The 18,904-nt window shown below is 41.2% G+C and overlaps 1 protein-coding gene across 7 annotated transcripts in view; it reads right to left on the bottom strand.

Moving 5' to 3' along the window:
* MACF1 (microtubule actin crosslinking factor 1) overlaps positions 1–18,904 on the bottom strand; it is a 421,177-nt gene that overhangs the window by 278,936 nt on the left and 123,337 nt on the right. Inside the window, exon 1 of one of the 7 annotated variants that reach the window (XM_017508011.2) lies at positions 9,588–10,024. The exons of the other annotated variants lie outside the window; for them this stretch is intronic. Within the exon in view, the coding sequence (XP_017363500.1) occupies positions 9,588–9,696 (109 nt within the window). The 5' untranslated portion in view covers positions 9,697–10,024. Of the gene's footprint in view, positions 1–9,587; positions 10,025–18,904 lie in introns of those variants that run through there. 7 annotated transcript variants of the gene reach the window in all.

Below are 18,904 nucleotides of genomic sequence, written 5' to 3' on the forward strand. Positions count from 1 at the left end.
TTTTGAGGCAGAGTCTTGCTTTGTCACTAGGCTAGAGTGCAGTGGTGCGTTCTCAGCTCACTGTAATTTCCACCTCCTGGGTTCAAGCGATTCTCCTGCCTCAGCCTCCCAAGTACCTGGGACTGCAGGCATGCGCCACCACGCCCAGCTAATTTTTGTATTTTTAGTAGAGACAGGGTTTCACTATGTTGGCGAGGACAGTCTTCATCTCTTGACCGTCATGATCCACCAGTAACGGCAGATCTTGAAAAGGGTGAGTGGACGGAAAAAGGTTCAAGCCAGTATTTCCACATGTGGTCGGAAGTTATCTGAGAATTGATAGCTACTGGCTTTCTTACTTAAGAGCTTCTGCACAGCAAAAGAAGCTATCAATAGAGTGAACTGGCAACCAATAGAATGGGAAAAAATTTTTTGCAATCTACCCATCTGACAAAGGGCTAATATCCAGACTCTATGGAGAACTTAAACACATTTACAAGAAAAAAACAAAAAACCCCATCAAAAAGTGGGAAAAGGGTATGAACAGACACTTTTCAAAAGAAGACATTTATAAGGTCAACAAACATATGAAAAAAAAGCTCATCATCACTGGTCATTAGAGGAATGCTAATCAAAACCACACTGAGATATCACCTCACACCAGTTAGAATGGCGATCATTAAAAAATCAGGAGACAACAGATGCTGGAGAGGATGTGGAGAAATAGGAACACATTTACGCTGTTGGTGGGAGTGTAAATTAATTCAACCAGTGTGGAAGACAGTGTGGCAATTCCTCAAGGATCTAGAAATAGAAATACCATTTGACCCAGCAATCCCATTATTGGGTATATACCCTAAGGGTTACAAAGCATTCTACTATAAAGATACATGCACTCATATGTTTGTTGTGACACTGTTCACAAAAGCAAAGACTTGGAACCAATCCAAATGCCCATCAGTGATAAACTGGATAAAGAAAATGTGGCACATATACACCATGGAATACTATGCAGCCATAAAAAAAAGATGAGTTCATGTCCTTTGCAGGGACACGGATGAAACTGGAAACCATCATTCTCAGCAAACTGACACAAGAACAGAAAACCAAACACGTTCTCACTCATAAGTGCGTGTTGAACAATGAGAACACACGCATACAGGGAGGGCAACATCACATACTGGGGCCTGGGAGTGGGAAACTAGGAGAGGAATAGCAGGGGGTGGGGAGATTGGGGAGGGATAGCATTAGGAGAAATACCTAATGTAGATGACGGAGCGATGGATGCAGCAAACCACCACCATGGCAAGTGTATACCTATGTAACAAACCTGCACGATCTGCCCATGTACCCCAGAACTTAAAGTATAATAATAATTAAAAAAAAAAAAAGAAAGAAAATTGAAGGTATATATTTAAATATACCTCTATATTGGCTTCTGTTACTTTTGTTTTTTTTTTGAGATGGAGTCTTGCTCTGTCACCCAGGTTACAGTGCAGTGGTGCAATCTCAGCTCACTGCAACCTCTGCCTCCCAGATTCAAGCAATTCTCCTACCTCAGCCTCCCCGAACAGCTGGGATTACAGGCGCCCCCGCCCACCCCCTCCCCCCGCCCCACTGCACCCAGCTAATTTTTGTATTTTCAGTATTAGACGTGGTTTCACCATCTTGGCTAGGCTAGTTTCGAACTCCTGACCTCAGGTGATCCACCTGCCTTGGCCTCCCAAAGTACTGGGATTACAGGCATGAGGTATCATGCCCAGCCTGTCACATTTCTTAATTACTAATTATAAAAACAGGCCTGGTGTGATGGTTCAGGGCTGTAATCCCAGCACTTTGGGAGGCCAACCCAGGAGGACTGCTTGAGTCCAAGTGTTCAAGACAATCACTAGGCCGGGCATGGTGTCTCATGCCTCTAATGCCAGCACTTTGGAAGGCCAAGGTGGAGGACTGCTTGAGTCCAGGAATTCAAGACCAGCATGGTCAACATAGAGAAACTATATATGAAAATATTTAAAAAATTAAAATACAAAGACAATTACTATTTCATCTCAACAGTTCACAGGAAAGTACTAAGTCTTCAATGATACGTGGAAAAAAATCTAATAATGATGGCAAACAATCACATACTCCTTACCACCCACAGAATGTGTTCTAAGAACTAAGTCAAGGCTAGGACGTGGTGGCTCATACATGTAATCCCAGCACTCTGGTAGGCTGAGATGGGTGGATCACTTGAGGTCAGGAGTTCAAGTCCAGCCTGGCCAACAGAGTAAAACCCCACCTCTACTAAAAATGCAAAAATTAACTAGGGGTGGGGGCAGACACTTGTAATCCAAGCTACTTGGGGAGCTGACACAGGAGAATCGCTGGAACACAGGAGGCAGAGGTTGCAGTGAGCCAAGATCATGTCACTGAACTCCAGCCTGGGTGACAAAGCAAGACTCCATCACACACACACACACACACACACACACACACACACACACACACACACAGAACTAAATCAAAACAACCAAGCAGCATAATTAAACCCATTTTGCAGATGAGGAAACAGAGGCCCAGAGAGACTAATGTCACTCAGCCAGTAGTGGCAGAACTAGGATAAAAACATAGGCAATCTGACTCCAGACTCTCAACCTACTCTCACCAACAATTCCATACGACTTCCAAGAATAGGCCAGATGATCGCACTGAATCAAAATCACAGTGACTTAAGAGACCTTTAGTTTTTTTTCTTCTCAAACAGCCTAGAAATTTGAAGACCAGAGGAAGTAAGTGACCAGTCCAATATTACACAGTAGTAAACAGAAGAGGAAGGGCTTACAGCCTACATCTTCTGATTCCAAGTTGAGTGGTCTTTCTACTACACTATACAAATCTTAAAAAAAATAAAAGCAAAGGAAAGAAAAAGAGCCAGGCATGGTAGAGGGTATAGGCCCAGCTACTTGAGCCCAGGAATTCAAGTCCAGGCTAGGCAACATAGCAAGATCTTGTTTCTTAAAAAAAAAAAAAAAGGAAAAGACAAAGACTCTCCCTTGATTAAATATCCTGATGCTTTAGTTATTTGAGCAAAGATATGTTAGATATATGACCATTTATTCAAATCTTTGAGTCCCTATTATGTGCTTAACTAATTTGTAGATAACATAAAGACAGAATACACAGCTAATGCCATATATGGAAGAATTAAAGCTAAAAGAAATCTCAAAAGGTTAGAAGGCTGCACAAAATCTCACAGGACAAAATTTAACTAGGATACCTGTAAGTCTTCTTTGTTTTTTTTTTTTTTAACTCCTGAGATGGAGTCTTGCTCTGTTGCCCAGGCTGGAGTGCAGTGGCACGATCTTGGCTCACTGCAACCTCTGCCTCCTGGGTTCAAATGATTCTCCCACCTCAGCCTCCCGAGTAGCTGTGATTACAGGCGCACATCACCACACCCAGCTGATTTCTTTATTTTTTAGTAGAGATGAGGTTTCACCATGTTGGCCAGGCTGGTCTCAAACTTCTTACCTCGAGTGATCTGCATGCCTTGACCTCCCAAAGTGCTAGGATTACAGGCGTGAGCCACCGCACCTGGCTCTAGGATACCTATAAGTCTTATGCTGAAGTTCAAGAAGACCAAAGGCACAGCAGTGACTGGAAGGGAGACAACAAGAATTCATGTGGAAGGTTTGGCCATTTTACAATTGATCTTAGATTTAATATAACCCAATAGTATGATGAAGGGAACTGCTTTAAATAAGAATGCCAGGACGGAGGTGATGGGATGCAATCTTAGATTATACTTTATATAGTTTGGATCCAGGGATTATGGCTGTTCCTCCTAGTGGGATGTTGGAAATGGAGAGTTAAGAGATCAGATTATCCAACTCCTTCATTTTACAGGCAAAGAAAACAAAACCCTAGAGAGGAAAAAAAACTGCCTTTCACAAACACACAAAAATTCAAATGTTTTTCTCAAGTAGCCATAAAGCTCTTTTCCTGCTTACACTATCACAATGTGAGATTTAATAAACTAAAATCTAGGGCAACTCTGTATCATCCAATTAACCTATACTAAGCATCTACCTTAGACCACACATTAAACTAAACCAAGCCCTGTTAATAAACAAATAAACAATACATGGTTTCTGCTACAGTTTACAGCTAGTGTCGTCTTCAAGTTTTTATTTATTTGAGTAATATTTACTGACATCTATTTTGCCTCAGACACTGGAGATACTGAAATGAGTCAGAGTCCTTGTTTTAACTAGTATAAGAGAGAAGGGCAAGCTAAGCAAGATGACAATATGGGCTTAAATAAGTAGTATTAACAAAGTGCTACTGCAGCACAGAATAGCAGCTAGTATTTCAGTCAAAAAAGACTTTCCAGAGGCAGCAACTACTTACCCTAAAGGATAAGCATCCATTAGTAGATGTGAGGTGTTTTTTTTGTTTGTTTGTTTGTTTTCGGTGAGGAGTCTCACTCTGTCGGCCAGGCTGGAATGCAGTGGCATGATCTCAGCTCACTGTAACCTCTGCCTCCTGGGTTCAAGTGATTCTCCTACCTCAGCCTCCTGCGTAGCTGGGACTACAGGCACGTGCCACCACACTTGGCTAATTTTTGTATTTTTAGTACAGATGGGGTTTCACCATATTGGCCAGGCTGGTCTTGAACTCCTGACCTCGTGATCCACCCAACTTGGCCTCCCAAAGTACTGGGATTATAGGCATGAGCCACTGTGCCTGCCCTAGGTCTGTGAGTTTTTAAATGATTATAGAGTCCTGGATGCTTATAAGGCCAAGAAAGAAAATGAAACTAGTGAAACAGGAAGGGAGTAGGTTTATTTTAAAAAAAAAAATTTTTTTTTTTTTTTTTTTTTTTTTTTNTGAGACAAACTCTCACTCTGTTGCCCAGGCTAGAGTGCAGTGGCACGATCTCAGCTCACTGCAACCTCCACCTTCCAGGTTCAAGCAATTCTCCTGCCTCAGCCTTCTGAGTAGCTGGGATTACAGGCACCTGCCACCACATCTAGCTAATTTTTGTATTTTTAGTAGAGATGGGATTTCACCATGTTGGCCAGGCTGGTCTCAAACTCTTGACCCTCAGGTGATCCACCTGTCTTGGCTTCCCAAAGTGCTGGGATTACAGGTGTAACCCACCATATCCAGCCCCTTTTATATTTCAAAAGGAGTAATTTCTAGTAGGATGGATGGATGGATGGATGGATGGAAATGAAAACTCTTTTATGTCATGCTGAAGAGTTTGAGCTTTCTTCTAAAAGCAGAAAGGAAGTATAGATGGATTTTAAGCGGAGAGTAACACATACAGCTCTGTTTTTTTGAAAGATTACTCTGGTTACAGTTGGAAGATAGACTGGGGAGGAAGGGAAGAAGATGGGGGAAACATCAGTCTCAGAGAGAAAAAAATGCAGATTCAAACTAAGTCAGTAGGAAGTTTTCATAATGATGAGATAATATATGTAATTTAAGTGTGGGTGGGGGATATTGAAAACTATTTAAAATTCTAAATACTGACTTTTAAGCCCTGTTTTGTAGGTATTACATGGCTTTAATACAAACTGTCTGTGTCTTCTTCCTGTATCTGTTGAAGGGATAATGACATGGTTGTAAAAGCTACATCCACACTTATAGTGACTGACTGATATAAGCGTGGTTTATGTAATCATATCTCATCAATCACTATAAGTGATTTCTTAGCCATGTTCTGCTGCATTCCCTTCACCTCCCTATGCACACATGTGGCCACGACATTTTCAAGGCACAAACAATAAATTTAACTGCTGAAGGAAATATTATAATAGAAGTTGAGAAATCAGATATTGTAATGGAAAGAGAGATGTTTAGCCTAGAGAAAATAACTTTCAAATATAAGGTATTCTAATACCTAGAAGTCTAAGTATAGTTGGTCTTTGCTAAGCAGAATTTGGACTAAGGGTTATAAGTTACAATAGGCAATTATCAGCTTAAAAAAGAACTCCTCAGTTCCCAAGATAACGAACAGTCCATAAGTTGTATGTTCTACAATCAGGGATCTTCAGGCAAAAAAGAAGGACCTCTGATGAGAGTAGGATTAAGAAACTAAGAAGGAGGTTGGACTGGTTAATGCTTAAGGTTCCTTCCATCTCTAAGAGCAAAACAGAATATGTTACCAACTTTAACAGTGGGAGAAATAAATAATCTATACAAGCATAATAAGGATGTACTAGAACACACTGTCTTAGAGCTGCAGTGCTGAAAGGAAGCTCAGAGACTAAGTTCAGTGATTTTCAACTCTGACGTAACACTTTTTCAAATGAATTGTAATGGAACTCTACATATGCAATATATAAAAGCGGTGTCTAGAGTAAGCCAGTTTTCTATGTTCAAATTTACGTTACTTATTTTAAAGCCAAATGCAAAACCAGGTAATTTGTACAAAAATTAGGAGATTAGTTAATTATATCAACCTCAGCATCTGGTTTATTTCTTTTATTTTTTTATTTTTTGAGATAGAGTCTCACTCTTGTTGCCCAGGCTGGAATGCAGTGGTGTGATCTCAGCTCACTGCAACCTCTGCCTCCTGGGTTTAAGCGATTCTCGTGCATCAGCCTCCTGATTAGCTGGGACTACAGGTGCCTGCCACCACACCTGGCTAATTTTTATATTCTTAGTAGAGAGGAGGTTTCACCATGTTGACCAGGCTAGTCTCGAACTCCTGATCTTAGGTGATCCACCAGCCTCGGCCTCCCAGAGTACTAAAATTACAGGTGTGAGCCACCGTGCCCAGCCAGCATCTGGTTTATTTCTATGCTGTGTTTTATTACAGAGGATCAATTTCTAAAAACCAATTCATACAAATAAATAGAAACAAATAATAACAGCCTCACTGTTTGCCTAATAATTTCAAGAGATTATTCATATAAACTGAGACAAAAGCCTGAAACAATAGCAGAAATATTTGTTTCAAAGCCGAATGCCTTCATTATTTAAAACTATATACATTCTTCATAATATGTAAACACAAATAGAAAAGTGAGATAAAAGAATAAAAACTTCTGGTACACACTAAACCAGTATTATATTATTACTACATAGAGATGAGTTGCCCACTTAACTATTATGTTCAGTTAACACCTGAGCTCATACAACTGAGCTTTACCTGAATCATTACTATTATTATTAGGCACAGGACCTGTGTTCTATAGTTTCTTCTCCATAGAGTATGTACTTCCAATTAAAAAAAAAAAGACTAGATCAGAAGAAATGATCTTCATGTTTTTAATCAAGTGTACATTTATAAATAGTACAAATGTATACACAGAGATGGTGGAGAAACTTTATTCTGGGATGTCCAAATGGCAGGTAATTAGAGTGTACATGTTATTTTAAAAATGTATTTTTTTCAGTGTGAACTTCCCAGAAAAAAAAATTTAATAAAGAAAAATAGAAATATTTTTAAATAAATGAAATGCATCTTAAAATTGCAATTATAATAAAATGGGTATAGAATCTCTTAAGTAACCCCACAGAAGATTTGGAATCCATAATCTCCAATTGAAAAATGACATCTGTCATTTTACAAATAAAGCTAACACAGCACATTCAAGATGTAACTATTTGGTATTAGAATCAAAGTTGTTTCATAGAAATAAAAAGCTTTTAGGCCAGGCGCGGTGGCTCACGCCTATAATCCCAGCACTTTGGGAGGCTGAGGTGGGCAGATCACGAGGTCAAGAGAACGAGACCATCCTGGCCAACATGGTGAAACCCCATCTCTACTAAAAATACAAAAAATTAGCTGGGCATGGTGGCACGTGCCTGTAATCCCAGCTACTAAGGAGGCTGAGGCAAGAGAATTGCCTGAACCCAGGAGGCGGAGGTTGCGGTGAGCCGAGATCGCACCATTGCACTCCAGCCTGGGTAACAAGAGCGAAACTCCGTCTTAGTAAAAAAATAAAATTNACTCAGGAGGCTGAGGCAAGAGAATTGCCTGAGCCCAGGAGGCGGAGGTTGCGGTGAGCCGAGATCGCGCCATTGCACTCCAGCCTGGGTAACAAGAGCGAGACTCCGTCTCAAAAAAAAAAAAGAAAAAAAGAAAAAGCTTTTACAATGTATCTTTCTTTTTATTTCAATTACTTTATGGCTGTTTACGAAATTAATATTTCTAAACATAAAAAAGAAAGCACTTAAAAATATAGTGATAGCTCTTAAGTTCCATTAAAGTCCCACACTAAAGATAAACTTTAAAAATATTAACAACTGATTATTAGTTATTTAATATTTAGAAATGACATTACCATAATGCACAAGGAAAGAAAAGCAGCAGCATCCACCTAAATTATATTATATTTATTTCCTAATTACATGTGAAATAGTAAACAGGACCAAACCACTGAAGCCTGCCAATCTCTTTCTTTCTTAAGTTCAGATACAGGAAAGCCACTTTGAGGTGGCTTTTTTAAAAACACACCACCACACCATCATACTTGTAAAATGTCTGTCTGTGTTTTTGCTGATATAGACACATACTAGGATCTGAATATTTAGTCAAAAGTTTTCTGGGACTTACTGGAAAGGACACTGGGGAATGATTGAATCTCATTCTAATTCTGTCAGGCATTTGTGAACTTTTAATAGAAAACTTAAGTAATAAGCCATCAAATCTCCATCTTAACTTGTAACATACATTATAAAAAGTGTCTATATACATCAGTGTGAAGGTAGGGAGCCCATTACAATGAGAGTACTGAAGGCAATGAGACCCAAGGGTATACTCCAGGAAAAGTTAGGCCACATTAATCCTTAACTATGGAGACTCAGAATCAGCCAATCTTAGGGTTGATCCCTGCTCTGAGTGTTTAGAAGTCAACAGAATATAATATAACTAATAGCAATATGGGAAGAATGAGGGTTCTGGTACCATTACAAAAAAAATTTTTTTTTAATTATCAAAGCCTGATTCCCCAAGGAAGAGAGGGATTAATTTCCTTGCATTGAACAAGATGACTCCGATACACACAGCCAAAGTGTGCAGGAACAGTATCAATCATATCAAAGAAAACACAGACACCCAGTGTTCCAGGATGCCCCTCGGCAAGGATGGGGGCCTTTCTGCTGACTGACCCTTCCTCCTCTGCCTGTTCTCACCCCAAAACACACCAAGTTAACATAAACTTCTCCAACATAAATCCATACCTGGAGGAGGGTAACAGAGTTACTGCATGTTCTCAGTTAAAAACAAGGGTACAAGAAACCACTCTGAGATTGAGAAAGTAAAGAAAGAGCTCAGTTCTCTGAGGAAAGACTAAGTCAGCATAGCGGCCACTTCCCTCCAGTTTCGAGCCCAGACATCACCTCATCTAACCAGCACCCTCCAGACAGACTCATAGAACAGAAAAGAGCCCCTAATCCCAAAGTGGCCCCAGGGCAGACCAGCTTCCTCATCTCACTCACACACACACACACACACACACACACACACACACACACACACGTCTGACAGCACTCCAGCTGAAGGATGTACTGGCCCTTTAAGGAAAGCAACTGGGAAGACCTCTGTCATTCACCCCACCCTCAAAAGCTCCACAGTAGATTTAAAGAATAACTGGGCACCAGTTCGTTACCTGCTCTACCTCTGGCGTGCCTCTTCCAGTATAGAACACCAGCAACTCCAAGAATGTGAGTCAAAATAAAGATGGTTGGTGGTAAATAAGATGAATCTAAGAGGGGCATTTCCAGGCTCGTCCTTTCTCCTCCCTTGAGTTAGCCACAATAAGCTCAGCGTAGGCCTCTGGATGCCTTTCTCCTGAGGTTACTGCTGCCCTGTACTATCAGCACAGAGGCAGAGGCCGGAGCTTAGTGTTGTCAGAAACTTCCTGGCAGCTTCTCCTCCATCTCGCCTCTGACTGTTTTTCAGCGGGCAGTAGTAGACTGGGACTAAAACTGTACAGTGTATCTCAGACAAAGCCCAGGAAACAACTGGCCAGCGGGGGAGGGGAAAGGGAAGGAGGAACAAGGAGAGTGAAAAGGAGCGCCTAAGCCAGTGTCAAGCTGACTCAAACCTCTATCTTTGGCATCCTCTGCTCAACTTAAATAAACAAACCACAGACCCTTTTACAAGAAGGGAGGGTTGTCAGAGGACGTCACACTCTTAACTTTCCATTCCCAGCCTACTTGGAAGGCCAGACTTCAGGATGTAGCCAGAAGAAAAAAGTCACAGAAGCACTAGGGAACCTCTTGTGGGGAGGAAGCAAAGTACATGAGGATGTATGAGTACCACAAGTACCCTGAAGTTGTCAGAGGGCAACCCCTCCATATCCACAACCTGGGAGGAGAAGCAAGGGGCCTAAACATCACTATAGGGAGAATACATACAAAGCTAGCTCCCATGAAACAGACCTGACATCTTGGTGTGATGAAGGTAAGCAAAGAGAGCAAAACTGCTCATTTAGGGGGTACTTTTCAAGGGTTAAAAAATCCATCTGGCTGGGCGCGGTGGCTAACGCCTGTAATCCCAGCATTTGGGGAGGCATGATCTCCTCTCACTGCAATCTCTTGCCTCCCGGGTTCAAGCGATTATCCTGCCTCAGCCTCCCGAGGAGCTGGGACTACAGGTGCGAGCCACCATGCCTGGCTAATTTTTGTAGTTTTAGTAGAGACAGGGTTTCACCATATTGACCAGGCTGGTCTCAAACTCACGACCTCAGGTGATCTGCCTGCCTTGGCCTTCCAAAGTTCTGTGATTACAGGCACACGCCACCACATCCAGCTAATTTTTGTATTTTTAGTAGAGATGGAGTTTCACCATGTTGGCCAGGCTGGCCTTGAACTCCTGACCTCAAGTGATCCACCTGCCTTGGTCTCCCAAGATGATGGGATTACAGGCATGAGCCACTCAGTTTGGCAAATTCTTATAAAGTTAAGCATACATAGACCAGAGGACCCAACAATCTGTCCAAGTATCTGTCCAAGAAAAACAGAAATACATCCACATCAAGACCCGTATATAAATGTTAAAAGCAGCATCATTCATAATATACAAAAATTGGAAACAACCCAAATGTCCATCAACTGGTAAACGTATAAACAAATTGTGCATCCATATAATGGACTATATACTCTGCAATAAACTAGAACAAAACTATTGATACAAACAACAGCACAGATGATTCTCAAAAGCATTATGCTACATTTAAAAAGCCAAACACAAAAGGCTACCTACAGTATGATTCCATTTATATAACTTTCTAGAAAAGCAAAACTATAGAACAAGAAATTGAAGAGGCTGAGAGTGAGGGAAGGGAACTGACCACAAAGGATCGATCACAAAAGAACTATAGGGGATGATGGAAATGTTGTTTATGTTGATTGTGGTGGTGGTTTCATGACTATATACATTTGTCCAAATACTGAATCAGGCTGGATGCAGTGGCTCATGTTTGTAATCCCTGCACTTCAGGAGGCTGAGGCAGAAGAATCACTTGAGCCTAGGCGTTCAGGACCAGACTGGGTAACACAGTGGGACCCCAGCTCTACAAAAAAAAGTTTTTAATTTAGCCATATGTGATGGTTCATGTATATAGTCCCAGCTACTGGGGAGGCTGAGGTGAGAAGATGGCTTGAGTTCAGGAGGTCAAGGCTGCAGTAAGCCATGATCACGCCACTGTAGTACTCCTGCCTTTTTATTCGAGACAAAGTGAGACCCTGTTTATTTATTTCTAGGGTACCTATTACACTATGACATAAAGATGCTATATTCTCACGAGCTTTTAAAAATGAAAATTGCTTTAGATATCTGTCAAGTTTATTTTTTCTTTTTGAGATGGAGTCTCACTCATTGCCAGGAGGGAGCTCAGTGGCATGATCCTGGCTGACTGCAACCTCCATCTCGCGGGTTCAAGTGATTCTCTTGTCTCAGCCTTCCAAGTAGCTGGGACTACAGGCACACACCACCATGCCTGGCTAATTTTTATATTTTTAGTAGAGACAGGGTTTCACCATATTGACCAAGCTGGTCTCAAACTCCTGACTCAGGTTGATCTGCCCGACTCAGCCTCCCAAACTGCTGGGATTACAGGCATGAGCCACTGCACCCAGCCAAGTTTATTTTTTCTAACAATAGGGAAGGGTTTTACTTTTTTTTTCTATATGAAATCTTTTTTTTTTCCTTTTGCTCTTTTCTAGAGCTTGTTAAAGCACAAGGAAAGAGTTTTAGATATGAATAACCTACTACCCAGAAAAATAATAAAGGGCTCTTCATGGGAGCATTAATACAATAGGAACTTTTAAATCTGACATTAAGATAATCTACAATTTTGGGCTAACCTACATTTCACTCATCAAATATTTAGTTCATACTATGTGCCAGGTCATATTCCAGGTACCAGAAACATAGTAGTAAACAAAACAAAGACCTCGCTCTCATAGAACTTACATACTAGTAGGAGAAGATAGAAAAAAAAAACAAACAGGTAAATACATAGCTTGTCACATAAATACAATGGAGAATACCAAAGGAGATGAAGAGGAGAAGTGTCAATGGGGGAAAGTTTATGGTTTTTTGAGATGGAGTCTTACTTTGTCACCCAGGCCGGAGTGCAGTGGCATGATCTTAGCTTATTGCAACCTCTGCCTCCTGGATTCAAGTGATTCTCCTGCCTCAGCTTCCTCAGTAGCTGGGACTATAGGTGCATGCCACCATGCCCGGCTAATTTTTGTATTTTTATAGAGACAGGGTTTCAACATGTTGGCCAGGCTGGTCTCAAACTCCTGACTTCGTGATCCACCTGCCTCAGCCTCCCAAAGTGCTGGGATTATAGGCATGAGCCACCGCATCCAGCCAAGTTTATGGTTTTATATACAGGATGGTCAGAGAAAGCTCTAATGAGGTGACATCTGAGCAGATAAGGAATATGAGCAAACAAGTCACATGGCTATCTGGAGAATGGATAAGCCAAAGAAGAACAAGTACAAATGGCTGGGCCTGAAAGAGGAAAGGTAAGAGTATCAGGAGATGAGGCCAGTGACAAGGTCAGATCATCTATGGCTATACAGGCCATTGTAAAGCCTTTGGCTTTTATTCTAGGTGGAATGGGAAGCCTTTGGAGGGCTCTGTGTGAGAGAGTTACGTGATTTAACTTAGGTTTTAAAAGGATTGCTCTTGTTACTATATTGACATCAGACTATTGAGAGATAAGAGTAGGTGCAGGGAAATCCGGCATAATGCCAGTATAATAATTCAAGTAAAAACTGGTGGCTATGAAATGATGATGGGTGGAGCCAGAGTGTGGCAATAGAGGTGGTAAGATATGTTCAAATTCTGTAATAATTATAAAGAAGGAATAATCTGGATTTGCTGATAGACTGGTTGTGGACTGAGCAGGGAAAGAATAAAAAATAACTCCAAAGTGTTGACCTGAGAAACTGAAAGAACAGAACTGCCATTTCCTGAGATAGGAAAGATTGGTATGAGAAGCAGAGGGTGGTTGTGGCTGTTTGATTTTTGGGGGGCAGGGTAGAAATGTCCTTTTGAATATATTAGATTTGAAATGCCTAAAGACATTCAAGTGAAACTTTCTTGTTGTTGTTTCTTTCGGTAGAAACAGGGTTTCACCATGTTGCCCAGGCTGGTCTCAAACTCCTGGCCTCATGCGATCCTCCTTCCTTGGCCTCCTAAAGTGCTGGGATTACAGGCTTGAGCTACCATGCCCAGCCCTCAAGTGGAACTTTGAATAGACAATTGAATATATGAATCTAGAGTTCAGGGAGAGACCCAGGCTGGAATTTTTTTTTTTTTCCCCTGAGATGGAGTCAAGCTCTATTGCCCAGGCTAGAGTGCAGTGGTGCTATCTTGGCTCACTACAACCTCTGACTACTGGGTTCAAGTGATTTTCCTGCCTCAGCCTCTTGACTAGCTGGGACTACTGGCATGTGCCACCATACCTGGCTAATTTCGTATTTTTAGTAAAGACGCAGTTTCGCCATGTTAGGCAGGCAGGTCTCAAACTCCTGATCTCAGGTGATCCACTAGCCTTGGCCTCCTAAAGTGCTGAGATTATGGGCATGAGCCACTGCACCTGGTCCAAGCTGGAATTTTAAAGCCAGGAGACTAGATGGTATCATTTAGGGGCTAAACATAGAGAAGAGATCAAGTTCAAGGACTAAGTCCTGGAAACCTTTCAACATTAGCTAGCAAGAATAACCAAAAGGAACTAAAAAAAGAGGATTCAGTAGATTAGAAGGAGAACCAAAAGAGTAAGCTGTCCCAGAAGCCAGGTGAAAGTGTTCTAAGGGGTAGTAATTAACCATGCAAGAGCTATTAATATGTCAAGTTGAAGACTGAGAACTGACCACTGAATTTAGCAATGTGGAGGCTACTGGTGACTCTAACAAAGGCAGTTTTGATGGCATGGTAGAGAAAAAGCCTGACTGGAGTGATTCAAGAACTAATGAATGGGAGGATAAGAATCAGGGACAGGAAAAAAATAACTCTTTCAAGGAACTTTGCTGTAAACAGGAGCAGAGAAAGAGATATAGGGTCAACAGAGAATTCTTTTTGACATGTGAAATGTACTAGTGTTTGCTGAAGGGAATAAGCACTAAAAAAGAAAACTGATGACATAGTCCAGTAGAGACTAAGCTGGAGCTCCCTCTCTTCTGAAACACAACACTTCATTCATTCCATTAAAAAATGCAGAGCATTGTGCCAGATACCATGGACACCAAGATGACTATGACACACTGCTGGCTGTGGAGAAGTGAAGGTGCTCCTGGGCTGTGACGGTCAAAGAGGATGGACTTGCTTGGAAGGGAAACTAAAATTTATTAAGCTGCTACTATAAAGCATCTTCACATCTGTTATTTAATTTGATCCCTAGAATTTCCCTGGGAAACATATACCATTGCCCCATTTTATAAATTAAGCACTTGAGGCTGCAGAAATTCACGTTATTTTGCCAAGGTCATCCAAGAAAGAGAATGAGCTGATACCTGAACTCTTTATTTCTTTTCTTTTCTTCTCTCTCTCTCTCTTTTTTCTGTAGAGGCAGGATCTTACTATATGTTATAGCCCAGGTTGGTCTCAAACTCATGTAATCAAGTGATCCTCCTGCCTTGGGCTTCCAAAGTGTTGGGATTATAGGCATGAACCACTGTACTGGGCCATATCTGAACTTTCATATGCCTGATTTCAAATCAATGTTTTATCCCTTTGCTAAAAAATTCTGTCAAAATAAGTACACTAACTTCAGGTTAAGTAACTTGAGGTGCTTATACTTCCTCTTTACAAGACTTATTATATAATAGTTCCACCTGGCTTTAAGAAAATAATCTCAGTAGGATGTGGTGTCTCATGTCTGTAATCCCACCACTTTGGGAGGCCAAGACAGGTGAATCACAAGGTCAGGAGTTCAAGACCAGACTGGCCAACATGGTGAAAACCCCGTCTCTACTAAAAATACAAACAATTCACTGAGTGTAGTGGTGGGCACCTGTAATCCCAGCTACTCGAGAGGCTGAGGCAGGAGAATCACTTGAACCTGGGAGGCAGAAGTTGCAATAAGGGGAGATCGCGCCATTGCACCACTCTAGCCCAAGCAAGAGTGAGACTTCATCTCAAAAAAAAAAACGAAATAAAGAAAAAGAAAATAATCTCAACAACAGAATATATTAACCATTAATGCTGGGTTTTTTTGGTGTTTTTTTTTTTTTTTTTTTTGAGATAGAGTCCCACTCTGTTGCCTAGGCTCAAGAGTATAGTGGTGAGATCTCGGCTCACTGCAACCTCCATCTCCCAGATTCAAGCAATTCTCCTGCCTCCCCAGTAGCTGTGACTACAGGCATATGCCACTATGCCCCGCTAATTTTTGTATTTTTAGTGCTGTTTCTATCACCATTTCTTGAGACAGGGTCTTACTCTGTAGTCCAAGCTGGAATGCAGTGGCACAATCATAGCTTGCTGTAGCCTTGAACTGCCAGGCTCAAGTGATCTTCTCACCTCAGCCTCCAGAGTAGCTGGGACTATAGACACGTGCCACCACACCTGGCTAATTTTTGTTTTTTTGCAGAGATGGGGTTTTGCCATGTTTCCCAGGCTGGTCTCAAACTCCTGGGCTCAAGTGATCTACCTGCCTCGGACTACCAAAGTTCAGGGTTTATAGATGCTAGCCACTGCACTTGGCCTCTGTCACCATTTCTCAACTATCTTTTTCAAAACAGGGTCTCCCTCTGTCACCCAGGCCAGAATGCAACGGTGTGATGATAGCTTACTACAGCCTTGAGCTCCTAGGCTCAAGCAATCCTACCAGTCAGCCTCCTGAGGAGCTGGGACCATAAACATGCACCACCATGCTAGCTATAATTTAAAAAAAAATTTTTTAAATGGGGTCTCACTATGTAGCCCAAGCTGGTCTCAAACTCCTAGCTGTAAGAGCGATCCTCCCGCCTCTGCCTCCCAAAGTGCTGGGATTACAGGCATGAGCCACCACAACCATCTTTCCACAATCTTACAAATACCTTCACTATATTATCATTTCCCGAAGTCAAAACCCTATTTGCTACCTGAAGTCATTAGAAACTGTTATAAGAACTTCTGGCATCATTAATTAGAAAATCATATACCATGTTTGTGCCATTCAAAAACATCTAACAAATTTGGGGGAAAAAATGCAAAGCACTCAAATACCAAGATATCCTCTGAATCTACCTTTAATGAAAGATAACCAAAGTAATTTATTCTCATAAGATCATCAAAACATAGCATGTTATACCTTGATATGACAGGTAAAAAGTTTGCCTATTTGCAGCGGGTGTGTGTGTGTGTGTGTGTGTGTGTGTGTGTGTGTGAAGGAAGGAAGGAACACAGAAGTAGAAGGGAACGGCTTTCATGAAAATAAAACAATTTTTCCACTTAGTGAAACTAAGATGGATCTATGTGCTGTCATTTACAGGAAGTGGTTAGAGGCTGGCAGGAGGGAGAGACTAGTTTTCTTTTAAGAGAACATTTATTATACAAAGAACAGGCCTTTTAAAGTCACATTTAACACCCCCCAGGATATCCCTTGCTAACAGCCAACGGGCAGGGACCCAAACCATGAAAGAAGGCTTGTAAAAGACAGATTAAGAACTTCATTAAGATTTTAGACCTGCCTCTCTTTGGGATTACCCACAGGGATTTATGATGGTCTCCCCTAACTGTAACCCACAAGAAATCTCCACACAAGGCAACACCCCAGAATCACTTTAATGTCTGCAAGCAAAACAAGCCTGTGCAAAGGTATGCCGGATGTTTTATTTAAATGTCATGGAGATTTACTTGGTCTCAAAATAATTGATATTCAAAAGCATCATACCTTTAGCAGATTCTGACCAAAACTTTAAGTTATACCATAACTAAAAAACCAAAATCCAGAAAAATAATGCTTACAAAGAGAGAAGGCTTTTAAAAAATACAACAAATATACCTAAGATTATAAATTTGGTAGAGGGAATAGCATATGACTGATAGGGCTGAAAACCTTGGGTTTCTAGAAATGGCAGGATGCAGGCATCAAAGCCCTGAAACTCTTGTCATCTGTCCCCTCCCATGAGTACACTAGGCAGCTAACTGAAGACAGGCAGAGGATGTGAACTGCAGATAACTTAATTAGGAGACATCCATGACTCTGCCTCTAAGGTTTGGCAATGTGGTATTCAGACAATATCCTTTGGAATATCTACAAAGAATATTCTACATCCACAAGTGTCATCGAATACAATAAAGCAAGGAAAATCTCCACATTTCTTGCTCAGTATATATAGATGCCATGAGTATTATAGCAGGATGGGAATTATAAGCCCAGTCGGCCTGGGTTCAAATTCAGACTACTATGTATATATCACATTTAGCATCTCTGGGCAAGTTACCTCAATTTCCTCATCTGTAAAATGATGATAATAATGGCACCTGTCTTAAGAGTTGTAGTAAGGATGAATGAGTTCATGTGTTTCAGATGCTTGATATGTGCTCAATAATTACTGGTTGTAATTGTCATTATTTGGAGGAGCAGCAGACAAACCACATCTGACCACAAAGGCCTATGAATATTGCTCAGAGTATACAAAACCTTGGCAAACTGATAACTTACCTCACCAAATTATCTAATCTATCTAATCTCAGTCTCCAATTTACCAACCCTGCCCTCATTCACCATGACAGTAATCTCCCTGGAGCATGTATAATGACTGGCACATTTTAAATGTTTAATAAATGTTTATTTGTAACTACATGGTAAAACTTTCCATTTCTCCCTATCAACGAATTAAATCCAAAACTCTCTGGCTTCACAATATTTTCCTCATTATCCTGGCATATTTTTCCTTCCCATCTCCACATATTAAAATCCTATTCCTATAGACCAGCTTAAAGCCAGTACTTCCACAGAATTATCTCCAGTCCCTCCCTCCAACCCAGTGAGATGTAAACTTCTCCCTCCCTTGAGCTTTTATTATACTTTATCTGTTTCTCTCATGTTTAACACTTTCAGCTTTATAATACAGCTGAGCACATATCCCGTTACTCCCTCACTAGACTGTTTTTGAAGCTAGATAGCTGCTCTCCTTTATAAAATCTTAGTAACTAAATAACTATTTGTGGAATGAGTGAATCAATAACTTAATGAATGAATGATAGAACCTGAGAACTGCTTAAGAGCAAGAAGCAAGGATGGAGCTCACGCCTGTAATCCCAGCACATTAAGAGGCCAAGGCGGGCAGATCACCTAAGGTCAGGAGTTTGAGACCAGCCTGGCCACCATGGTGGCATGTGCCTGTAATCCCAGCTACCTGGGACACTGAGTCAGAGGAATTGCTAGAACTTGGGAGGCAGAGGCTGCAGTAGAGCTGAGATTGTGCCACTGCACTCCAGCCTGGGTGACAGAACAAGACTCTGTCGAAGGGGGGGGGG

The sequence above is a fragment of the Cebus imitator genome, unplaced genomic scaffold (genome assembly GCF_001604975.1).
Source record: "Cebus imitator isolate Cc_AM_T3 unplaced genomic scaffold, Cebus_imitator-1.0 Scaffold385, whole genome shotgun sequence".
In the NCBI taxonomy this organism is placed as follows: Eukaryota; Metazoa; Chordata; class Mammalia; order Primates; family Cebidae; genus Cebus; species Cebus imitator.